The sequence below is a fragment of the Microcaecilia unicolor genome, unplaced genomic scaffold (assembly GCF_901765095.1).
Source record: "Microcaecilia unicolor unplaced genomic scaffold, aMicUni1.1, whole genome shotgun sequence".
Taxonomy (NCBI): domain Eukaryota; kingdom Metazoa; phylum Chordata; class Amphibia; order Gymnophiona; family Siphonopidae; genus Microcaecilia; species Microcaecilia unicolor.
Window position 1 is genome coordinate 85,661 of NW_021963159.1, and position 25,207 is coordinate 110,867.

A 25,207-nucleotide genomic window follows, 5' to 3' on the forward strand; every position below is an offset into this window, starting at 1 on the left:
CAGTTCCTCAGGACCAAAGTCCACCACCCTAACCACTAGGCCACTGTACATTCCCAAATCAACCAGTAAAACTCCCAACAACAGGTACAGAGCAGAAGTAGAATGTTTCACTTTAAACTCAACGTCCAAAAACATTTTATTCAAATTCTGTCGCTACATTGGTGATGGCAGCAGAAACACCCTCCACTACCAGACCCTGCAATAATTAAAACAAAAACCTGCAGTAGACATTGAGAAGCATATGTGCAGCAAGTCCAAGAACTCAAGGCTACACTAAACCTACCTATTAAAAGTCAGCACTTCAAATATTCTAAAACACCAGTACATTTCCAGTTGGGAAATGAGATTGCTGCAGATTTCTGCACAAAGTTTACATGATAAAAGAATCCCTCAATATGGTTACACAAGGAAAACAAGACTATCACCTAGTGGAAAAGAAACACAGATTAGAAACAAATATGTAGACAAAAAATTGAAATGGAAAACCAAAGAAATCAGATTGTGAGCAGTAGAACTCTGAAGAAAGAGAAACTGAAATTAATTTCCTTATGGTAGTTTTGAGTTTGGAGCCCCAGATATCATGGGTATTGAAAATGGTGTATTGGAAAATAAATTGGTGAGATAATATAGGAGCATGTTTTGAATATTGGTGCAGTCTTAAGTTTGCTCCATTTTAATTATTGCAATGGCTTCTTTGTAGGTTTTGGCAAAAAAAAAGCATTTACAGGTGGCACGAAATTCTGCTGCATGGGCAATTGTGGGTGTTTCAAAGCAGTGCTCTGTTAGGCCTCTGTTAATAGCATTAGTTATCCATACCAACTCGATTACAATTTAAATTGATGAGAGTGACCCTTTGTACTTTATTGGAGGTCCCAAATATTTACAAGAGAGGATTGATTGGTATGTTCCTGGGAGGAGATTGAGATCCAGTCAGGTTGCTTTATTAAATGTATCCCCGATGAGAGCAATGAAGAGAGTACAGTATCATAGTAGAGTTCCCACCTTTCCGAGTTTAATTAGTGTTTGATATACTGCTTAATCAGTAGCCTATATAAGCAGTTTACATTCCATCATAAATAAGTCATGAAAGAGATGAAAAGAGAAGAAAAGAAGTTTCCTAATAATAGGACAGACAGAGATGTGACCAGAAGCAGACATAATGGCAGTAGACATACCTGCCCTGCCCCCTCCCCCTGGAGGCCAGTAAAAGGAGCCATTGCTGAGAATAGAAGAAATCCCACCCCAAAGAAATCCCTGAAAAGAAAAGTTTTTAAGCCCTCCTTAAAATTTGTCAGAGAATGCTTCAGACGGCAGGGCAATGCTGGTGCATTCCAGAGTGAAGGATCCACCACACTAAACATCAACCTTGAATGCTTGAATGGTGGTAAAGACCAATAACCCAGAATGAGGGGACACCCAGATAATTCTGAGACGAGTATAATGACATATTAGGAACATAAGGGGCTTACAGTTGGGCGAGGTAAAGTGTGGTACCAGAGTGATAAGTTTTATAGACCAGGAGCAGAGTGTTGTAGATTATCCTGTGTGAGACAGGTAACCAGTCTTTCATACAGAGTGTGTGTGTGTGGTGGGGAGGGGGGGGGGGGGGGATTACATGGGCAAATTTCCTGGAGTTAATTAACAGTTTCACAACCATATTCTGAACAAGTCTGAGACTCCTAATATCAGAAATACAGATTTAGTATTTAATAATGTTGTGAAGTAGTCTAAATGGCTGAGGACGAGTGAATGGGGAAGGACCTGAAGTGCGGGCATGGTAAAGAGTTTTCTAACAGAGGAGATCATCTACAGCTTTAAGAAACCGCATTGGACTATGTGAGACACTGATGATGCAAATCCAGATGCTGGTCAAAGTATACTTCCAGCACCCTTATAGATTCCTCAATGGGCCCAATGGCAGTAGCAATCATAATAGGGGTGCATAGAGTGGAATATGCTTTTGAGCAGGCAGTTGTCCCTTGGATTTATCCAGGTTCAGTTTTAGTTGATGATTCTCTAACCAGTCAGCAAGTGCAGTCATCTTGTGGTTAAAGGTCAGAATGACCTGTCACAGTTAGTGGTGCCAACAATCTCTATGTCGTCAGCGTGGACTTTTGGGCCAGGCTAAGAAGAGGCACCATGAAGATATTGAAAAGAATTGGGGACCAACAGGGACCCCTAGAGGACACCAAATGATAATATATAGGCCTGAGAACAGGTATTCTGCCTCAGAACAATATTGGTATGTTGCGAGAAATAGGAACGAAACCATTTAAAAACGGTACTGCTGATCCCTCTGCCTTGTAACCGAGCAATAAGGAGCTCGTGATCTATCAGGTCAAATGCTACTGATAGATTTCAAGAAATAAGGACCACAGTTTTGTCCTTTTCAAGTTATGATGAATAAAGGATGTCAAAACTATCAGGATGGTCACAGTACTGTTAGACTGTCTGAACACAGTCTAATAAGGATGAAGGACATTTACCTAGGTAAGATAATCTTCCATCCAGGCCAAACAGTCGATTTAGTAACCTTAGAAAGGAATTGCAGATAGCGATGGTACGAAAATTACGTGAAAGACCCCATATTTGGGGTCTTTCAATCGGGGATGGATGTAGCCACATTTCCAGGACGGAGGAAGTAGACCAAGATGTGAATATATTGGGACAGCAGAGAGAGAATGTTTTATAAAAGCAGGATCGAATGGAGCTTTTTGGTGATTGGCCCCATTGGAGTGGAATAACTTGCCATTGTCATTGTGCCATGAAAAGAACTACTTGACATTCTGGAACCATCTGAAAACCTTTCTGTTCCCAGAAGGATAGTGTTATGTTTGGGTGATTCTGCCATTATGACTACTGTATGGCAGGAGTGGACTGGACTGCTTGGTCTGCTTTGGTGTTATGTAAATTAGTGTCTTATTCCCATACTTTCTCATATGCGGTGTCCACCAAGGTTCAATCTTAGCCACTATTTTATTCAACGTCTTTATGGCTCCCCTAGCAGTACTAATACGACCTATCATCATTCATCTGTGCAGATGACATTTAAATACTGACCGCTTTTGACCTCACAAAAATACAAGAGATCATAGAAACAAATGATAAACTTTCTCATTGTGAACGGGCTTCAAAAATACAAACTTAAACTCTATCTAGATGAAACTATAGCACTTATCTTCTCCGGACAACCAGATAACACACTTTCTACTCCACAAGAATAGCCATATTGGGTCAGACCAATGGTCCATCTAGCCCAGTGTCACGATTGTGCCCATGTTTCGTGCTCTTATTCATTTCGCCACCTGGTGGCTGCGATGGACTATCTGCTTGTTGTTTCCCATGTTCCAGAAATCAGTCCGGTCCGGGTCTTCCAGACTGTCTTGGGATTTTTGGAACTAAGCAGCACCCATACCTGGTGACCTCCCTGGTATTTTGCCTTTATTAACCACCTGGAAACTTTCTAGTTTGCTTTTGCAACAGAGGTCCTCAGAAGAGTTTTCATCTGTGAGAGTTTGTTGCAGTGCTACCTTGCTACTTTCAGTTTCAGCTAGACCCTGCTTGTTTCCTGGTTTATTCTACTGCTTGCTGCCTGCCCAAGACTCTGCTTCTTTCCTGGTTTATTCTGCTTTGCTGCCTGCCAGTAAGACTCTGCTTGATTCGTGGACTATTCTCCTGCTTACTGCTTATTGCTTCTGTTTCAGTCCAGCTGCTCCAGTCCGGCCTGTGCCCGTCTGTCTGTGGTCCGCCTTGCTGCCTGTTTGGGTGGTTCACCTGCCGCTGCCGGTTATTGGTAGTGGCCCAAGGGCTCACTTTTCCTGACCAGTGTGTGACAGATTCCCTGACCAGTGTGACACCCAGTATCCTGATTCCAACAGTAGCCAATCCAGATCACAAGTACCTGGCAGAAATCCAGTTTGTAGTAACATTTCATGTTAGCAATCCTGGGGCAATCAGTGGCTTCCTCTGTGTCCATCTCAATAACAAACTATGGACTTTTGATCTTGCATCAGATTTTTCTGATATTGACACTTATTACCAAGAAATAGAACGTTACAGTAATCCAAGTGAGGTAGGACTAACATTTGGACTAGTAGTACGAAGGCTTTTTCATCAAAGAATGGTCTGACTAGACGTAGCAGTCTCATTTTCAATAGTGTTTTCTTCCATAGCTGATTAATATGGGAAGAGGAAGATGAGTGAAGAATCAAGCAAGATCCCTAATACTCTAGTTTCAGATTCAACTGTAAAGCTTTGACCATTTATTTATTGCATTTGTATCCCACATTTTCCCACCTCTTTGCAGGTTCAAAGTGGCTTACAATGTATCGTTCTTGGTGGTATTGGATTAGAACATAGTTACTTATTGTTACATGGAGAATTAGAGTAACATAGTAGAAGTTTAAAACAAGCAGATATTGTAAAATAATTACATATTGTTACATAGAGATTTTGAGTAACATAGTAGAAGTTTAGAACAAACAGATATTATGAAAATAGGTCTGTGTAAAGGTAGAGGAGATGCACGCATTTATATTTGTTGTTCTTTGTGGTATGCCTTGTTAAAAAGACCATTGGACAAAGATATTGATGATGGAACCTCAACTCCCTGATTTTGGAACCGTAGGACCTTGTTTTTTTGTGCATTCAGTTTATTGGTCAGGACCCAGGTGCTAACAGCAGTCATACCATTTGCTACAGATTGAGTTGGATCTTTGTTTGATGCTGTTACTGGTAAGAGAAGCAGGATTTATTTACTTAGATTTTTTTTTTATTTACTTGGATAATAGTAGTTCATTAAGTCCCAGGTATATTGAGGCAAGGGATAACATAAAGAGGTTGAACAGGATTGGTGAGAGGGGAGATCCCTGCGTGACCCTGCAGTTAGTAGACCAGTAGTTGGAAAGTTGGCTGTTTTGCTTGACAGAATAACTTCGATTTGAAAGGAATTCACTGAACCATTTGAGCACAGTCCCTGTTATTCCTATCTGATCCAGGCGTTCTAATAGCAATGTGTAGTCAACTGCATCGAACGCCACTGATATATCGAATTGGAGAAGAATTACTTGGTTGCCTTTGCATAGGTGTTGTTTGACATATGTAGGCAGAACTAGCAGTAATGTTTCTTTATTATGAGATGATCTGAAGCCAAATTGTGACCACTGTAAAATAGAAAATTTTTCCAGGTAAAAAGAGAGTTGTTTACTAATGTAAGTTTCTAATGCTTTAGTAAAAAGGGGTATGCTTGCCACTGGATGGTAATTTGAAAGCAGTGTTACGTCTAGCCCAGGTCCCTTCAGTAGTGGAGTGAGAACACTTTTGCCCATATTAACAGGAGGAGAGCCAGTTTTTAACAGCTCATTGAGGTCTTCGAGTAACCAGTTTACTGCTTCCATAGGGATGGATCTGAGTAGGTGTTCTGGGCGTTGATCCAGGGAGCAGTTGGCTCGGGAGCATTTCAACAGTATTGATTTTACATCCTTAGCTGTTAGTGGTTGAAAAGATTCCCAGTTTTGGTCAGTTTTGAGTGCTCGGGTTGTAGGATCTCTGGTGATTAAGGCCGAACTACTGGTTGGGCTATTTTCCTCTGTTGGAGTAGCCTAAGGTAGTTCAGACCTAATTTGTAGGATCTTATTGGCGAAATGATCAGCAAGGTCTTGGGCAATGGGACATGTTTTCTGTGATTGCTCATCCTTATTAGTGGAAGCTAGTGTTTTAACTAAGGAGAAAAGTATTTTGTTGTCAAGATCAGCTTGACCTATTAGGCTGCTATAGTATTGAGTCAGCTACCTTCTTTTTGTAGCGTCGGAAGGCTGACTTCCATTTGGATTTATTAGTAGTATTTTGTTCTTTCTCCATTGCTTTTCAAGGCGTTGACATTTCTTTTTTTAGGATGGATAGTTCCTCTGTAAACCATGGCAAATTTCTGGATGTCTTGACCTTTTTAGTGGTAAATAGAGCAATTTTGTGTGGTGTGGCTTTCACCTTGGTGTCCCAGTGGGATTTGATCAAACCATGTGTAGGAGATGTGGTAGTGAGGGAATCTGTTAGCCCTGACCAGAAAGTGGCCTCGTTTATTTTACCTCTGGTGGAGATTGGATGACTTGTTGCTGGTTAAGCTTGACCTACAGATATCAGTGGTGAAATCCATTTGAAAAAGGTCAGACCATGGTACTGGCTTCCATTTGAATGAACTAATCAAGCTATTAGGATAGGATGTCATAGATATGGCTTTATTCATGAGTTGCACCCTCAGAAAATGTAGTTAGTTCACAGTCCTTCAGGAATGATTTGAAGTTGTGGATAGTGATGTCTGCATCATTTTCCAAGTGTAGGTTTAAGTCTCCCAGGAAGATAATCCTTGAGAATTGTGACATGGCAGAGGAAGTAATCTCTACAAGTACTGGTTCTGCCTTGGACCAAGCTCCAGGAGGACGGTAAATGAAGAGTAGGTTGATTTGATTTGCCTCTTTTTGAATCATTGCAGAATTTGCATAGCATGTATTCAAGTTCAAGGAAAACCCCAGAACTATCTAAAGTAGTTAAAGATAAGAGCAAGTCCGCCTCCTTTTTTACCCTGTCTTAGAGAATGAAGAATACCATAATCGGGTGGATAGATGTGGGGCAGTATCAGATTATCAACTTCTGTGAGCCATGTTTCTGAGATAAACAGAAAGCCCAGGTCTAGCAGATACCTGAGTAAGAGAGCCTTGTTCCTCACAGATCTAGCGTTGATATAGATGGCTAGGACAGGAGTAAGTTGAGACTTGTGTTCCAAAGGGGAGAGTTGTTTGGTTAATTGCAAAAGGTAGTGAGGTCTTTTAGGCCATCGAATGTTAGCCATTTTATTCTGGTCTGTAATCATAGTAGTATTCTGACGGTATATATTGGCATTGTCTAGCAGGTATCTGACATTACATTTAGGGTGTTTCTTAGTACAGGGTTTTCTAGACTGATTATGGATTACAGGGATAGGATTAGGCTTTAAGTTATTTGGTAGGTTGCCACCCAAAATTCTCAAGAGGACTAAGCAAATCCATGTGAGCCATTTCATGGTGGTAGCTTTTTCACATGGTTTAGCGCTGTTTATCAGTTTTAAATATGCGCTGTTAAAGTTTTCAGAACTGAGTTCTAGACAGTGGAAGCTACTGATGGTGAGGAGAGGTCATGGTGTCTCAGGAACTCATAAGGTGGGGAGGTATGGTTGTGCTGGTGTGCAGACTTCAAAGTGACGCTATGACTTGCTGTAATTAGGTAGGGTTCTTCATTTAAACTGCCATTCTAAGTCAGTCACGCAGCAGTAGGGAGAATTTATATCAGGCGAGAGGCCACAGTAGCTCTCATGTTATAGAGTTGTTGATTTCCTTTGTTTGCTGTTTGAAGTATGGTTATAAGTACAGAGCTGAGCAGGTCAAGTATTTGGAGAGAATTGACCTTAAGCATTCCTTAGGTTCCTCTAACAGGCTGCCGTTCTTCCATAGTCAGTCATGCAGCTTTGAAGGGAGAGTTTATGGTGAATGCTGGGCCACGGTGAGGTGATAAAATTTGCAGATGACACAAAACTATTCAAAGTTGTTAAAAACACATGCAGTCTGTGAAAATTTTCAGGGAGAGCTTACGAAATTGGAAGACTGGGCATCCAAATGGCAAATGAAATTTAATGTGAACAAATGCAAAGTGGTGCACATTGGGAAGAATAATCTAAATCATAGTTGCCTGATGCTAGGGTCCACCTTTGGAGTCAGCACCCAAGAAAAAGATCTAGATGATATTGTAGACCATATGCTGAAATCATTCCCAGTGAGCATTGGTGGCCAAAAAAGCAAACAGGATGCTAGGAATTGTTAGGAAAGGTATGGTGAATAAGAGCAAGGATACTATAATGCCTCTGTATTGCTCTGTGGTGCGACATCACCCTATTTATTTATTGGGATTTATTAACCACCATTATGAAGAGTTTCACCCGAGGCAGTGCATAGCAGGTACAGTTTAACTTAAAAATTACAATTTTGTTAACAGCATAACAAAGTAAAATGAATACATATAAACATATATACAATGAATGAGAATCTTGAAAACAGCAAATTGAAACCTAATAATAGGACTACCATGAAACAGGATCAAAAGTATACACATTTAACAGCACTGAAATTCAAATAACACAGATATAATATGATGTCAGGATAATACTAATGAAATATCTAATAAGCACACAATTAAGTTTAAGTTTAATTCAAGTTTAATTCAGGATTTGCTATCCCACCCACCAAAAGCATTCAAATAACATAGCTATGATAGTAATGTTTTTCTACAATAGAGTATACCATATAGCTAAGAGGCCAAGTGCAGATATAGGTGGCTAAACTAAAGGCAATTTCTTTGTAAAGTTAAACAAGATATAACATAGTAACATACGTAGTAGATGACGGCAGAAAAAGACCTGCATGGTCCATCCAGTCTGCCCAACAAGATAAACTCATATGTGTATACCTTACCTTGATTTGTACCTGCCTTTTTCAGGGCACAGACCGTACAAGTCTGCCCAGCAGTATTTCCCGCCTCCCATCACCGGCTCTGGCACGGACCGTATAAGTCTGCCCTCCACTATCCTCGCCTCCCAACCACCAACCTCTCTTCCCCCACCTGCTCCGCCACCCAATTTCAGCTAAGCTGCTGAGGATCCATTCCTACTGCACAGGATTCCTTTATGCATATCCCACGCATGTTTGAATTCCGTTACCGTTTTCATCTCCACCACCTCCCGCGGGAGGGCATTCCAAGCATCCACCACCCTCTCCGTGAAAAAATACTTCCTGACATCTTTTTTGAGTCTGCCCCCCTTCAATCTCATTTCATGTCCTCTTGTTCTACCGCCTTCCCATCTCCGGAAAAGATTTTTTTTGCGGATTAATACCTTTCAAGTATTTGAACGTCTGTATCATATCACCCCTGTTCCTCCTTTCCTCCAGGGTATACATGTTAAGGTCAGCAAGTCTTTGTTCATACGTCTTGGAGCGCAAATCCCATACCATTTTCGTAGCTTTTCTTTGCACCGCTTCCATTTTTTTAACATCCTTCGCAAGGTACGGCCTCCAAAACTAATCCAGGTGCAGAATGAGTGTATAGTCAGTCACCCTATGTATTAAAGGCTTAGGGAGAATACACCTTTGCCTATACCCATTCTTTCTGGTATTCAGGTACCTCAAGTAGATACAGTCTGCATTATAGGGGTCCTACTAGACTCTGAACTTCATTTCTGTCTTCAAATCTCTCAGGTAGTTCGCAGTTGCTTTTATAAACCCAGAGCACTTAATATTTTGGTTCATTCTTTAGTCATAACGCAACTAGATTATTGTAATTTCTTATACCAGGGATTTAGGGTTAAGGAATTTTGGATTGTCCAAAACATAGCAATCAGATTGATAGCAAAGGTTAGGAAATTCATCCATATTACATCCTATATTAAAGATGCACACTGGCTACCTATAACTCATAGGATTACCTATAAAATCCTATTATTTGTCTTCAAAACTCTATCCTCAAATGACCCATTATGTGTTTCCTGACTCTTAATTTCTTATTGTCCACACAGGATATTAAGGTCTGCTCAAAAGAGCCAATTTATAATTCCAAACTAATGTATACTAGTTCATGAACATATTAGAAAGACTATCTTTTCCATACAAGGACCTCAACTTGTCAAGATTACAATCTTCCCTATTGAACTTCAAAGCTGATCTTAAAACTTACCTATTTGCTGATTTCTATCAATAATACTACCTATTTATGACTGATAGTTGGAACTGGCCTGATTGTTGTGGAGCTATCCTACTGTTTTACGCTGATGATGTGACAATATACATCCCCTTCAAACAGGACATAAACGAAATCTTCAACGAAATTGATCAAAGCCTACACATCATGAACACATGGCGGATGCATTTCGACTGAAATTAAATGCAGAAAAAACTCAATGCCTGATTCTCACCTCTCAATACAACACAAAAGAATTCACAACCATAAACACTCCAAACCTGAACCTTCAAGTCTCAGAAACGCTAAAAATCCTTGGAATCACCATCGACCGCCACCTAACGCTTGAAACTCATGCTAACAACACAACAAAAAAGATGTTTTACAGCATGTGGAAACTAAAAAGGATAAGACCATACTTCCCAAGATCCGTCTTTCGCAGCCTAGTGCAATCCCTTGTGCTCAGCCATTTGGATTATTGCAACTCACTATACGCAGGCTGCAAAGAACAAACACTGAGGAAACTTCAAACAGCCCAGAATACGGCAGCCAGACTCATCTTTGGAAAGCCAAAATATGAAAGTGCAGAACCATTAAGAGAAAAACTGCACTGGCTTCCACTCAAGGAACGTGTCACTTTTAAAGTATGCACATTAGTCCACAAAATCATTCACAGTGAAGCCCCATCCTACATGTCTGAGTTGATAGACTTACCACCCAGAAATGCCAAAAGATCATCCCGAACCTTCCTTAACCTCCACTTCCCCAATAGCAAAGGCGTGAAATACAAAACATTACACGCGTCAACCTTTTCTCACATGAGCATGCAGTTTTGGAATACACTGCCGCGCAACCTAAGAACAGCCAACGAGCAAGCTTCCTTCCGCAGATTATTGAAGACTCATCTTTTCGAACAAGTCTACGGAAAGAAACAAAACACATAAAGTCCACACTTACTGTTCACTAATGCATCGTACATTCACCTCGGAACTCCCATTCCCGTATTATCACATCACTCATACCTTTTCTCACAGAAAGTTATATACCATATGACTTCATACCTTTCTATCGCCCCTAAGCTCCCATTGTTTCCTTCCAAAGTTGCAATGCCTATGTTCCATTATTACATCCCTTAACGACACCTCAATTGTTTCGCATAACCCTGCATAATATAATCCATAACTATCTGTAACAATTGTATTTCCAACATTCAACTCATATTGTAAGCCACACTGAACCCGCAAAAAGGTGGGAAAATGTGGGATACAAATGCAATAAATAAATAAATAAAATACCCGGTTTACTGTCATGATTATAGTTCTACCCCTACTGCCCTCTTTATGTCATGTCTTATAGTTATGCTTTACTTTTTCTTTTCTCGCTATATTATATTGTAAACTGCCCTGAAGGCTTCCATAGGGTGGGATAGCAAATATTAAACTTGGAGAAAATCCAAGCTTTACCTGCTTCTTGAAGTAGAGGTAATCTCGAGTATTGCGTTCAATTCTGGTTGCTGTATCTAAATAAAAATATAGCGGAATTAGAAAAGGTTCAAAGAAGAGTGACTAAAATGATAAAGGGGATGGAACTCCTCTCGTATGAGGAAATGCTGAAGAGGTTAGGGCTCTTCAGGTTGGAAAAGAGACGGATGAGGAGAGATATGATTGAGGTCTACAAAATCTTGAGTGGTGCAGAACGAGTAGAAGTAAATCAATTTTTTTTTACTCGTTCCAAAAGTATAAAGACTAGGGGACACTCGAGGAAATTACATGGAAATATTTTTTCATTGAATGAATAGTTAAGCTCTGAAACTCTTTGCCGGAGGATGTGGTAACAGCGGTTAGCATATCTGGGTTTTAAAAAAGTATGGACAGATTTCTGAAGGAAAAGTCCATAGTCTGCTATTGAGACAGACATGGGAAGCAACTGCTTGCCCTGGGATTTGTAGTATGGAGTGTTGCCATGATTTGGGTTTCTGCCAGGTACTTGTGACCTGGCTTAGATCCATTTGTCTCTCTCCCAGTTTAGATTCCTTTCAGTGTGACCTCCATTAGCACAGAGTCACAAGGCTACTTTTCTCTTTCTCTCTCAGGAGACTGGAAGGAGTTTGAGTAGGTGACTTTCACAGTTGTCTCTGGCAAATTGATAGGAGTCTCCTCCATGGTTATTTTATACCATAGAGTTGAGCCTGATAGGCTGGGAGGGGGGCTGTGGTCTGGGGCAGCTGAAGCAGTGACAGTGATCCTGGTGGAGAAACAGGTCCATGTCAAGTCTGAGACCATAGTCAGCCATCTAGAACTCCAGCAATCTTGGCCTTTAGCTTGGGAGAAGACAGTCTAGGTGGTGGCAGGCAAGGCAATGCTGTTTGCTGAGCAAAACTAGTAGCCCTCAAGTACCCCAGAGCCTCAGATTTTAGCCTGGAATAAAGTTCCGTGCAGGACCTGTCAGCAGCATATGTGACTGACACCATTATTTGTCAGAGAAATTTTCTGAATCAACTCCTTTTGAGACCTTGAAGTGTAAGGACTGAAAGAAGCAGCTGTGGCTCTACTTAGGGGTCAGGTGACCACCTCTATGAGTGGACCTCATATTGGCTTGGCGAAACTCCAAGACAGGCAAGTTTTTCAGCCAAGGAAGGAGAACTAGGCTTGACATCCAGTCTCCCATGTGTGTTCCTACTGGGATCCTGGATATACCTGGGCTAATTTCTGAAGGGGCCAATCAGGAGTGATTCTTCATATTTTTCCCCAGTTATATGACTACTTCCTGCAAGATCCTTTCCATGTTCTTTTACTTCTGTTGGACAGTGGAAAACCTAATAACTAAATTGAGCAGGCTTGAGCTTGGGGCCCATTAATGTGCCTGACTGAATCCTTCTTGTTGATGGAAAAGCATTATTTCTCACCTGTAATAGATATTTTCCATAGTCAGCAGAATTGAAAGCACACCATCCCTCCCACATTCTATACAGTTGCATTCCTCTCTGAGCTATGGAATTAAATGAGGTATTGAAGTGATTACCAGAAGAGTCATGCATTCTCATAACTTCTCACTTATTTCTGAGCTCTGGGAGAGCTATCCTGTTCTGGAACCTCTGGATGGCATTACCCACTTATATTTCTGATTAGCCCTTCTTCAATGGAAAACATCTATAAGTGAGAAACAATGCTTTGCAAACATGCTGTATCGTATTGTAATTCGCAGTTGATAGTAATCATATGCTTTTATGTGTTTTTCAGTTTGCTAAGTGGACGAATTTCAACACTGCGGGATGAAACTGGGGCTGTAAGTAAGAAAGCTCATCAGGTTCATCTGTAGCCAGACTTATAGGTTTTTAATTTAGCTATTTTATTAAGTATCTGTGCAAGTATACATTTAAAATAGCACAGTTGCCTCCTCACTGCAGAAGTTAATTGTGTAGGTCATTTAACTTTTTAGAATTTCTGGTAAGAGATTAACACTGCAGAAAAATGTTGAGCAGCGGGCCTATTACGCCTTCCTTTGTTTTACTGTATGACGTGGCCACATTTCGCCTAATAAGGCTGCATCAGGGATCAGTGGAAGTTTTTAAAGCACAAGAAGAGTATGACAAAAGTGTATCTAGATTTTCAGAAAGCTTTTGACAAACTTCCTCATGAGAGACTCCTACGAAAATGAAAAAGTCATGGAATAGGAGGCAATGTCCTTGTGGATTAGGAATTGGTTATTGGACAGAAAACAGAGGGTAAAGTTAAATAGCCATTTTTCTCAATGGAAGAGGGTGAATAGTGTAGTGCTGCAGGGATCTGTAATATTTAACATATTTATAAATGATCTGGAAATCAGGACGAGTGAGGTTATTAAATTTGCAGATGACACAAAACTATTCAAAGTTCTCAAAACACATTTTAATGTGGACAAATGCAAAGTAATGCACATTGGGAAGAATAATCCGAATCATGGTTACCTGATGCTAAAGTCCACCTTAGGTGTCATTGTAGATAATACACTGAAATTTTGTACCCAGTGTGCAGCTGCAGCCAAAAATGCAAATAGGATGCTAGGAATTATTAGGAAAGATGCAAAATAAGACCAAGAATATTATATTGCCTCTGTATCGCTCCATGGTGTGACCTTACCTTGAGTATTGCATTCAGTTCTGGTTGCCTTATCTCAAAAAAGATATAGAGGGGCATAATCGAAAGGGATGCCCAAGTTTTGCTGAGGGCGTCCTCGCAAAACGTCCCGATGGAGGGGCGGGGAAACCTGTATTATCGAAACAAGATGGACGTCCATCTTTCATGTTGATAATACGGTCGGGGACGCCCAAATCTTGAAATTTAGGTCGTCCTTAGAGATGGTCGTCCCTAGACCTGGTCGTTTTTGATTTTCGGCGATAATGGAAACCAAGGACGCCCATCTCAGAAATGACCAAATGCAAGCCCTTTGGTCATGGGAGGAGCCAGCATTCGTAGTGCACTGGTCCCCCTGACGTGCCAGGACACCAACCGGGCACACTAGGGGGCACTGCAGTAGACTTCATAAATTGCTCCCAGGTACATAGCTCCCTTACCTTGTGTGCTGAGCCCCCCCCAAACCCACAACTATACACCACTACCATAGCCCTTACGGGTGAAGGGGGGCACCTAGATGTGGGTACAGTGGGTTTGTGGTGGGTTTTGGAGGGCTCACATTTACCACCACGAGTGTAACAGGTAGGGGGGGGATGGGCATGGGTCCACCTGCCTGAAGTGCACTGTACCCACTAAAACTGCTCCAGGGACCTGCATATTGCTGTGATGGACCTGAGTATGACATTTGAGGCTGGCACAAAATATTTTGAAAGATGTTTTTTGAGGGTGGGAGGGGGTTAGTGACCACTGGGGGAATAAGGGGAGGTCATCCCCGATTCTCTCCGGTGGTCAACTGGTCAGTTTGGACACCTTTTTGTGGCATGGTTGTAAGAAAAACAGGACCAGGTAAAGTCGTCCAAGTGCTTGTCAGGGACGCCCTTTTTTTTCCATTATGGGTCGAGGACGTCCATATGTTAGGCACGCCCAAGTCCTGCCTTTGTTACGCCTCAGACATGCCCTGTGAACTTTGTCCCTGCGACAGAAAGCAGTTGGGGGACGTCCAAAATCGGCTTTCAATTATACCTATTTGGACGACCCTGTGAGAAGGACGCCCATCTTCTGATTTGTGTCGAAAGATGGGTGTCCTCTTTCGAAAATAAGCCTGATAGCGGAATTAGAAAAGGTTCAATGAAGAGCAACCAGAATGATAGAGGGAATGGAACTCCTCCCATATGAGGAAATGCTAAAGAGGTTAGTGCTCTTCAGCTTGGAAAAGAGATGGCTGAGGGGGAATATGATTGAGGTCTAGAAAATCCTGAGTGGTGTAGAATGGGTAAAAGTGAATCGACTTTTCACTCTCAAAAAGTACAAAGACCAGGGGTCACTCAATGAAATTACATAGAAATCCTCTTAAAACAAATAGGAGGAAATATTTTTTCACTCAAAGAATAGTTTAGCTCTGGAACTTGCTGCTGGAGGATGTGGTAACAGCAGTTAGTGTATCTGGGTTTAAAAAAGGTTTGGACAGGTTCCTGGAGGAAAAGTCCATAGTCTGTTATTGAGATGGACATGGGGGAAGCCACTGCTTGCCCAGGGATTGGTAGCATGGGATGTTTCTACTAACTGGGTTTCTGCCAGGTACTTTTGACCTGGATTGGCCAGAGTTGGAAGCAGGATACTGGGCTAGATAGACAGTTGTTCTCACAAAATGAGGGCAGGGAAACACCGTTGAAATGCTTTTGACTTGTTTCAGTGGTGGTTCCCTGCCCTCATTTTATGAGAGAGCCGGATTGTTGGAAGACTTTTGTTGTACTGTTCTTGTGCTTGAAAATGCTCACTGACCCTGTATGCAGCCTTATTAGGCAAAATGTGGCAACATTGGGTATATTTTTATTAATAAACTTTTGAACTCCTTTTTGGACTACTTTGTTTGTTGTTGCTATCTGCTTCCATTTTGGTAGGTTAGTATATGCCTCCTTGTTTGTTTGGTGTTCCTTTATTATCTACAACCAGAATGAAATAAGTCACACCAGTGGGTGAAGCTATCTGACAGTGCTGATGTGAACCATGTCCTCACAGAGGTCAAAGAGCAAAAAGTATGAGCATGTGAGGGAGTTCTGTGTACATAGCTGTCTTCACTGTTCCTCAGTCTCTTACTTGAGCTACCATGGATATGTGGATTCCTCCTGCTTCACTTTTTTAGTCCTTATGGCTAGTTTTCTACTTCCTGTCATGTTGAGTTCTTCCATCTGGATATGGAGCGAGGAGGCAGAATATTGTATGTGAAAAAAATTATTTCTATCTATAAATAGGACTTAGTCAAGTACACAAGTAGATGATGTCATTGCAGGTCATGCTGGGATAGAATAGCTCTCCTACTGCTTAGAATTTGATTTAAAGTTCTGAACATGCATAATAGTCTCCTTCTGTTTTCTGTACCGCCAAATGGACATAAAAACAAAGGTGTTTTCTGATAAGCTTGTCCTCTGATGTTTTTTTTTTCCTAAAATAAAAAAAAAGAAAATCATAAAATTATGGGTATTTTGCTTTTACTTTTTGCCATGTCACCAAAGTCAGGGTTCCAGCCCTGCTTGCAATGTGGCACAGAAATCCAGAATTTTGGCTTATATTCTGTGTCTAATTTTGCTTGGACTCGCAATCAAGCTGAAAGGAAGCATTGTACTCATGTCCTTACAAGCCTGAAAGATCTGCCTCAGTTGTCTCTGCAACACTAGGATGCTAAGAAGAAGCTTCTTTTAGTACAGATAAAAGAAAAGATCGCCTCTTCTGTGCAGTGATTGGCTGACTGTATGTTAGAGGCTCTTCAGTGGTCCACCTCCTAGTGCAGTGACTTTAAAAAGGTCGGCCTCAAAGGATGACTTTCAGGTCCTATTGAGATTGACATGTGGCTCCTTAAAGTTTTTCTGAGCGCTTGCACAGGTCTGAGGACAAAGTGTCATCCTCGACCCTTCCAAAGTGAAGTCAGACATGTCAGTACATAAGGTCATCAACCTGTATTTCCTAAATGCAAACCTGTGTAGTTGCCTCCAAAATAATCTACTGCTTAGAGCATCAGCACAGGGCAGATCGACTAGCACCAGTTCAATATATGATCTGTTCTGTGCTGTTAGCACATTTTCACTGCAGGACTGATTTAACTCACCTATTTTTGTTGGGTTGATGTTATTAACTTCTGTTCTGGTGATGATAGCAGATGAGTCCTCTGGTTAAGAGCCTTTGGTGGGCAGCAGAAGGGGGTTACTTGGCTCAGTGATAGAGGGAGGAAGAGGAGAGACTGGAACCGGTGAGGGGGTGAGCAAATTTGGATAGATGCCAGACCTTCAGGGGGTAGAGAGAGACTGGACTTGGGGTGGAGGAAGACAAAAGAGAGAGACATGCCAGATATGCAGGGGGAGACATGCCAGACCCATTGGGGTAATGGAGGAGGAAGAGTTAGAGAAAATTAGACTGGAGGGGGGGAGAGATGCTGCCCAAGTGAAGGAGGGAGGGAGAGAAAGATGCTGAACTGCAGGAGGGGCAAGAAAGAGAGTAGTGTGGGCTTGAGAGGAAGGGAAGAGACGGGATAAGCTGGACACGGGGAAGCATAGGGACACAGAGATGGTTGGTGGATTTTGAAAGAGAAGACATGTCCAATGGAGATGAAACCCTGGAAAGAGTTAGGAAAAACAACAAAGAAAAGCAGAAAAGAGACACTGGTACCAAAGCAAATGGGAAAAATTTAATGCTCAGACAACAGACAGAAAAACCCCCCATTTTATTGACTTTATTAATTTGGAATATGTCAGCTTTGGCAAATGTGCATCTCTGATATCATGTATTCTCCGAGGACAAGCAGGTCGTCTTATTCTCACATCTGGGTAACATCATCCAATAGAGCCTGGTGCAGGTGCTGACCAATGAGTAATGTAGAAACTTCTAGTAGTGTCCCACTGTTCATGCGCAAGTGCCTTCCTGCCCAATGCGTGGGTCCTCCAGTCTTGTGTTTTCTGCAGCAGAGGATGCATTTGTGTGTTCTTTACCCTGTGCTGATATTTGTAAAGTGCCTTCCCATTTGAGAAAACTTGTTTGTTCATTTCTTAATGTTATGTTTTATAAAAATGACTTAGATGGATATTTTTACTAAGATTGGATTATTGATTTTAATGTAATTCAGTACAGTTGGGATATCTCTTTGCTCTGTGACCCACTTTGAATCGCAAGTGAAAAGCGGAATAGAAATCACAGAATAGAATTTTTCTTTTCTTTTGATCCTGAATTTTCTCTCTCTCATTTTAGTCGAGCTCCTTTTATTTCATAGAGTTTTTTTTGGACTTTTAAAGCTTTCTTTGTTTTTCGGGTGTGGCTGCTCGGTTTAGGTTGCAGCATCAACCTCATTTGCTGCCCCTTTTTGAGAGTTCAAGATTCAGGAGTTAATTTGGCCGAGATTCTTTTTTCAATGTCATAGAAGGCACAGAGTGGCTTCAAAAGGTGCTCCCAATGTAGATGGGTGATTTCTGCCACGGACCCGCACTCGTAGTGCATCGTGTGCTTTGGCCCAGATCATGGACCCCTCTGATTGTGATCTCTGTTTAAAAATGCAGGTGAGAACTCAGCGGGAGCGACTGCCTCAAAGAGCAAATATTTGGCTCCTCAAAGGCCAAAACATTGACTTCAGCATCGGTGGGATCGACCTCCATGGCTGCTTAGACTTCAGCATCCACTGGGAGTGCACCAGCATTGAGGGGGTCTCCACCTGTCTCGACACCGGGCGCTGATAGTAGGCTCTGGAACTGGTTAGAATCAGACCCAACTCCGAGGACATGCACGGGTTCTGCGTCGTCCTCGTCTGCACCAGGAGATCGAGGCTTTATGCATCAGGGGAATCCCAAGAAGCATAAGCATTGGTCTTCTTGACGCATGGTCCTGGGAGCACCGGGACATTGGATGCACCAGTGCCAGGAGGAGCACTCACCCTTCTTAAAAGTCATTGAGCGGCCCAGTCTTTGCCACTGGTTGGGTACTGATGCCTTCTCAGGCTGCCTTTTCCTGGTTCCCATGCCTTTGCCGATACCCACCTTTGATGAGTGGTTCAGGAGCATGCTCTGAAAGCAGCTGGCACAGTTACTGCAGGGGCCTTCTCAAGGGTGTTTGCATCACCAGAGGAACAGCCCCAGGCCCTCACTGAGGCTTCATTGGTGTCGGTGCCCAGATCTTTGCCCGCGCCTCACGTGGTGCCGATGTCTGGACATGCAGTACTGCACTCAACATTGGGGGAGGAAGCTTCCCCGGAATCTGAGAGTAGGGCTGTACTTTAGGGCTCTTTAGACCTCGCTCCACCAGGCTGAGATCAATGCAGACATTCAGCTTCCTCTGAATATGTGGAAGAATATGATTGTGATTACTCTTGCTGATTGGGAGTCAGATGAAGATCTACATCATTTCTTGGAGGAGGAGTCGCATGGTATACCATCTTGATTTCTCTCCTTGAGAGAGAGACTGAAATCTCCACCAGAGGTGTTCTCTTTCACTGGTTTTATGAGGGAGATGGCAGTGGCCATCCCATTTAAGATGGAGATGGAGGAAGAGCGTAGGGTGGAAATGTCTGTCCTAGGCTATAATTCTCCTCCTAAGGAAGGGGTAACTGTGCCATTGTATCTTATCCTTAAGGACACACTATTGAAGAACTGGGAGTCTCCCCTCACTGTGCAAGTCGCACCCAAAAAGGTGGAGATGCATTATCGTATCCAGGAAGCTCCCAGGTTTGAGAGGACACAACTGCCTAACCATTCCATAGTGGTTGAATCCGCTCTCAAACGGGCCAATAGTTCTTGGTCTCGTGCCTCGGCGCACCCGGGACGAGAGGCTAGAACCTTGGATTCATTTGGAAGAAAGACTTTTCAGGCCTCGTTGCTTGTTGCCCGCATCCAGTCCTACCATCTCTACATGAGCCTTTACTTGGAATCTTTAGTGAACAGTTCACTGAGTCTATCGGACTCTCTCCCTTCAGTGTAAGCCACAGAGCTTCACCAGCTGGCCAACAAGCAGATGAAGTGTAGGCATTATCTGGCCAGGGGTGCCTATGATACTTTTGATGTTGCATCCAGACTGTGGCATGGTTGTGGGGATGCGCAGACTCTCCTGGCTGCTAGTCTCTGACCTTGAACCAGCAGTTCGAGAGATTTGAGGACATGCCGTGCAAAGGGGACAATTTGTTTGGATAAAAAGTGGAAGAGGTCACTGACCTCCAAATAAAAAAAGACATACGGACACCATCCACACTCTGTCTCACCATCCTCCATCTGCGTCTTCTTCAACAAGAAGGTTTTCCAGCAGGCCTAGGTGGCGAACCTATTACTCTCAAAGGCATAGGTTCCTGCTTCCCGCTCACTCTGCTCAGGTGACTCAGGCTAGCATCCTAGGCCTTTCCATCCCCGGCCTTGCCATCCCCGTGCTCAGAATTCCCAGCCGGCTGTCCATTCAAAACAGGGCATGGGATTTTGACTGGCTCTAGCAGAGCATAGCCGCCAGCAAGTATCCATCCTGGTCAGCTTACCGGTTGGAGGAAGGCTCATGTTTTAGCAGCACAGGTGGCTCCTTGTAACCTCCGACCAGTTGGTTCTTTAAATAGTCCATTTTTGGTGCACAGTGAATTGACATCAGAGACCACCGAATTGCCCACCGAGAGCACCTTTCATCAGCTCTCAGCACAAGCAGGTACTTGTAGAGGAGATCTATGGTCTTCTGCAGGCCCAAGCAATCGAACCCTTGCCACCAGGGGAAGAAGAGATTCTATTCTAGGTACTTCCTTGTCATCAAAAATTCGTGGGTATTCCAGCCCATCTTAGACCTAAGGGCCCTGAACAAATTTTGTGGTCAAGGTAAAAGTCAGGATGATTTCTTTGGGCACCCTTCTTCCTCTAATTCAAGAAAACAATTGGCTATGTTCTCAGGACTTGCAGAATATTTATATTTTATTTATATAAACGGCCTTTATGCAAAGCGGGAAATAAAAACAAAAAAAAACCCAAAACACATAATAAAACACAACAGAAGCACCTTCAAACCTTGAAAGCCATTGTAAAGGACACCTATACCACATTTTGATACTTCCACGTCACAGAAAGTATCTCGGATTTCACCTGGGGGGACACCACTATCAGTATCATATTCTGCCATTTGGTCTAGCATCTGCTCCAGAGTTTTTACCAAGTGTCTGGTGGAAGTCGCAGCATATCTATGCAGACTGGGGGTGTATGTGTTTCCCTACCTAGACAACTGGCTGATCAAGAGCAAATCTCAGGAAGGAGCCATGGAGTCCATGCGCCTAACTATTCAGGTGCTGGAGCCTACTGAGGTTTGTCTTGAATTACCCCAAGTCCCACCTACATCCAGTTCACTTATTGGAATACGTAAGAGCCCTGCTGGATACAGTGCAGGCTCGGGCCTTCATTTCTGAGGCGAGAGTGAATACCTTAATAACGCTTGTCTCACAGGTCCATAGCAACCAGCAGGTTTCAGCTCAGCAAATGTTGAGATTGATGGTCCATATGGCCGCAACACCCAAATCCCACCCCCAACACTCCCCCTTTTGATTTGGACGCACTGCAGAGAAAAATGTCTCAAATCCAAGTTTCGAAACATCTCAAAGCTACTTTATGCCATTTTGAGACTTTTTTTCTCTTTTGAAAATGAGCCCCACTGTGTTTCTATAACACTGGTTAATGAAGAAGGAAAACCTACTTAAACAGCGAGCTTCATTTGAATACAGTCCATAGCATATATTTCTGTTAAATTTAAAATTCAATCAGATAATCTCCTTTTTGCTTCTTTACATTTGCAGATATTTATTGACAGAGATCCAGCTGCATTTGCACCTATTCTCAACTTTCTCCGAACAAAGGAGCTAGACTTAAGGTATGTGCTAATACAAATACTATTGCAAAGTATTAAAATTTCTTCTTCCCTCATGTGCACCTTATTGTACTGCTGCAATAAAAAAAAATAATTAGTAGGTAATGCAAAATTTGCTTTAGTATTTATTTTTTTTACTCAAGCTCAATTATTATAACATCTCATCTTGAAAGAAGCTGAAAAGGGCCTCAAAATTATTTTATGTCTTCAGGAATTTTTTAAATCACATTGTAATTCAGTTTCAAGAGCTTGTGGTAATGTGACTCTGCACCAGGGCTGGAACTCTTAGGAATACACCACACATAATAGTTGTAAGTAAAACAATAGCTTTATTAAATTCAAAGTAAGGACTTCCCAAGTCTTTTCTCTCCACATATTGGACACTCTAAACAACAGTCACTAATGTCCCAATGATCAGAAGCTCCGCGCCATTCCAAGCAGTGCTCTAAACTTTGTGCTGGAACAGCACGGGGCATTAACGCCCCTATGATCAGAGCTAATAGCATTCAAATTTAGGCACTCTATTAGCTCTGATCATAGAGGTAAAAGAGCGGGAGGATTGTGCCTGAGCATGTGCTGTCAATAGCCTGAACCTGTCAAACGCAGGACATTAAGGTCCATTGGACCCCCCGGACCCCCGCCATCTCTTCATCCCTGGTGGCCTAGTGCCCCCCCAAGCTCCCCTCAGACAGCGACATGGGGGTTGGAGGTCCAGCAGACCTCCAGTCCCCCCAACACCAGGCACAGGGGATCTCCAGTCCCCCAACCTCCCTCTTACACCAAAACATCCCTGGTGACCCAAATGAGCTGCCAACACAACCCCCCACCCTCCTTGGTGGTCTAGCAGCCAACCCCCCCCCCCCCCCCCCCCGTACCACTGTGATAGAGGAGGGTGTAGCATACACTCTCCTCTTCCAGTGCCGTATTCAAAATGGCGACGCCCTGTCCAGTGTATCAAGGTGACAGGTTGCACCTTGGAGCAATACAGAGGCATTATAGTATTGATCTTAAATACCATCTCTTTCCTAATAATTCCTAGCATCCTGATTGCTTTTTTGGCTGTCGCCACACACTGCACAGAACAGTTCAGCGTATTGTCTACAGTGACTTAGATTGTGAGCCCCCTAGGGTCAGAGAAAAGTACCTGTGTATAATGTGTACAGCTCTGCGTATGTCTGGTAGCGCTATAGAAATGATTAGTAGTAGTAGTGATGACACAAAGATATTTATAAATCACAAGAGGACCTTGAGACTTGGCATCCAATGGCAGATGACTTTTAATGTGAGCAAGTGCAAAATTATGCATGTAGGGAAGAGGAACCCAAAGTATAGCTACATGTTGCAAAGTTGCTTATGAGGAGTGACCACCCATTGAAAGGATTTAGTTGTCACCATTGATGATATGTTGAAACCCTCGGCTCAGTGTGTAGTGATGGATACGAATGTTAGGAATTATTAAGAAAGCAATGGAGAACCAAACTGAGAATATTATAGTGCCTTTGTATCACTCCCTGCTGCTACCACTCCTCAAATATTGTGTACAATTCTGGTTACCATATCTCAAAAAGATATAGCATAATTAGAAAAGATACAAAGAAGGGCGACAAAAATGATAGAGGATGGAACGACTTCCCTATGAGGAAAGGCTTTAGGGATCTTCAGCTTGGAGAAGAGACAGCTGAGGGGAGATATGATAGAAGTCTATAAAGTACTGAGTGGAGTGGAACAGGTAGGTGTGAATCGCTTGTTTACTCTTTTCAACAATAGTGGGGCTACTGGCATGCAATGAAGCTACTAAGTAATCAGTTTAAAAGAAATTCTTCACTCAATGTGTAATCAAACTCTGAAATTTGTTGCCAGAGAATGTGGTTAAAGCATTTAGCCTAGCAGGGTATAAAAAAAGGTTTGCACAAGTTCCTAAAATAAAAGTCCATAAGGTGTTATTAAGAGGTACTTGGAAGAATCCACTGCTTATTTTTGGGATAAGCAGCATAAAATCTGTTTTATTCTTTTGGGATCTTGGAAACAGGATACAGGGCTTGATGGACCTTCAATCTGTCCCAGTATGGTGATGCTTACGTACTTAGTCTTGCAGAATTTTGGTTACTTTCTGCAACTACCACAACTTACCATTGCAATAGTGCTGCTATCTCCAGTCTGTCCATATCCTTAGGCAGTTGCAATCCTCAACTGGACACATTCCCCTTGATATTCAGCCGGCAGTGGTCAGCACTTTTTTAAATGCTGATCGTCGCTTGCTAAATTATCCCTTGATATTCAGTGCCAAGCCATGTCCAGGCACCAGCACTGAATATTGGGAGATAATTTCAGGTGGGTTGTGCGCCGGAGCTTATGCGGGCCTCGTCTATTTTCAGCCGGGGCCTTCATATGATTTATACGATCCCAGCTGAATATTGGGCCAAGGCCCGCATAACTCTAGGACTCTTTAGCCTGGAAAAAAGGCGGCTGAGGGGCGATATGATAGAGGTCTACAAAATAATGAGTGGGGTAGAGCGGACAGATGTGAAGCGTTTGTTTACACTTTCTAACAATAATAGAACCAGGGGACACAAGATGAAATTAGAATGTGGTAGGTTTAAAACAAATCGGAGAAAGTTTTTCTTTACTCAGCGCGTAGTTAGACTCTGGAACTCATTGCCGGAAAAGGAAGTGACTGCAGCTGGCCTTGCTGAGTTTAAAGGGGGTCTGGACAGATTCCTGAAGGAAAAGTCCAGTGATCATCATTATTAAATTTGGGTTTTTTTGCCAGGTTTATGGGGCGTGGATTGGCCGTTGTCGGAGACAGAGTGCTGGACTTGATGGACCTTTGGTCTTTTCCCAACGTGGCAGTGCTTATGTACTTATGTAACTTTGTTTTTTAAAAGAGCCCCCGAGTCCCCTCCTGCCCCCGACAGTGCCCCTTCTTTTCCTCCCTCCAGCCCATGGCAAGAACCCCACCACCCCTCAACTGTCCAGGTAGGCCCACCTGTATCCCTGGTGGTCCAGTGGAGTTGTTGGGAGCAGGAGTGCAGTCCCCTCATTCCTGTCCCTTGCGGCGCCTGTCCAAAATGGGTGCCTCGACCTCTTGCTGCAGCTGGCTTGCAAGAGGTCACGGATACAGGTAGGTCCGGAAGGAACAGGGAGGGGTGAGGGAAGGAGGGTGCATTTTTGTGTGTGTGTGGGGGGGGGGGGGGGGGGGGGGGGGGTCTGTTTTGGGAAAGGGGGAAAAAAAAAGAGGTTATCTGGTGCCAGCCTGATATTCAGTGCTGGCACCCGCATATCTAAGTGGCCTAATTTAGGTTGACTTCTCAGCTGTCCTAAATTTGGCCGCTTAGCTATGCAGATGCTGGCACAGAATATCATCGACACCTGCATACCCTCGGGCTCTTCCCCAGCACTGTTCCCATTGCTGCCCCTGACCTGTCTACGTTTTAGTTGGGCAGTCTGTGGGGATATTCAGTGACACTGTCTGGTTAAGTGCCACTGAAAAC

General features: G+C 42.8%; 1 protein-coding gene across 2 annotated transcripts in view; it reads left to right on the plus strand.

Annotated features, from left to right (window-relative positions):
- Nucleotides 1-25,207, plus strand: part of LOC115459021 (BTB/POZ domain-containing protein KCTD3-like) — a 112,228-nt gene that overhangs the window by 34,222 nt on the left and 52,799 nt on the right. For both annotated transcript variants that reach the window (XM_030188882.1, XM_030188881.1), the window contains exons 3-4: nt 12,993-13,038; nt 21,646-21,719. In XM_030188882.1, the coding sequence (XP_030044742.1) occupies nt 12,993-13,038; nt 21,646-21,719 (120 nt within the window). The remainder of the gene's footprint in view (nt 1-12,992; nt 13,039-21,645; nt 21,720-25,207) is intronic.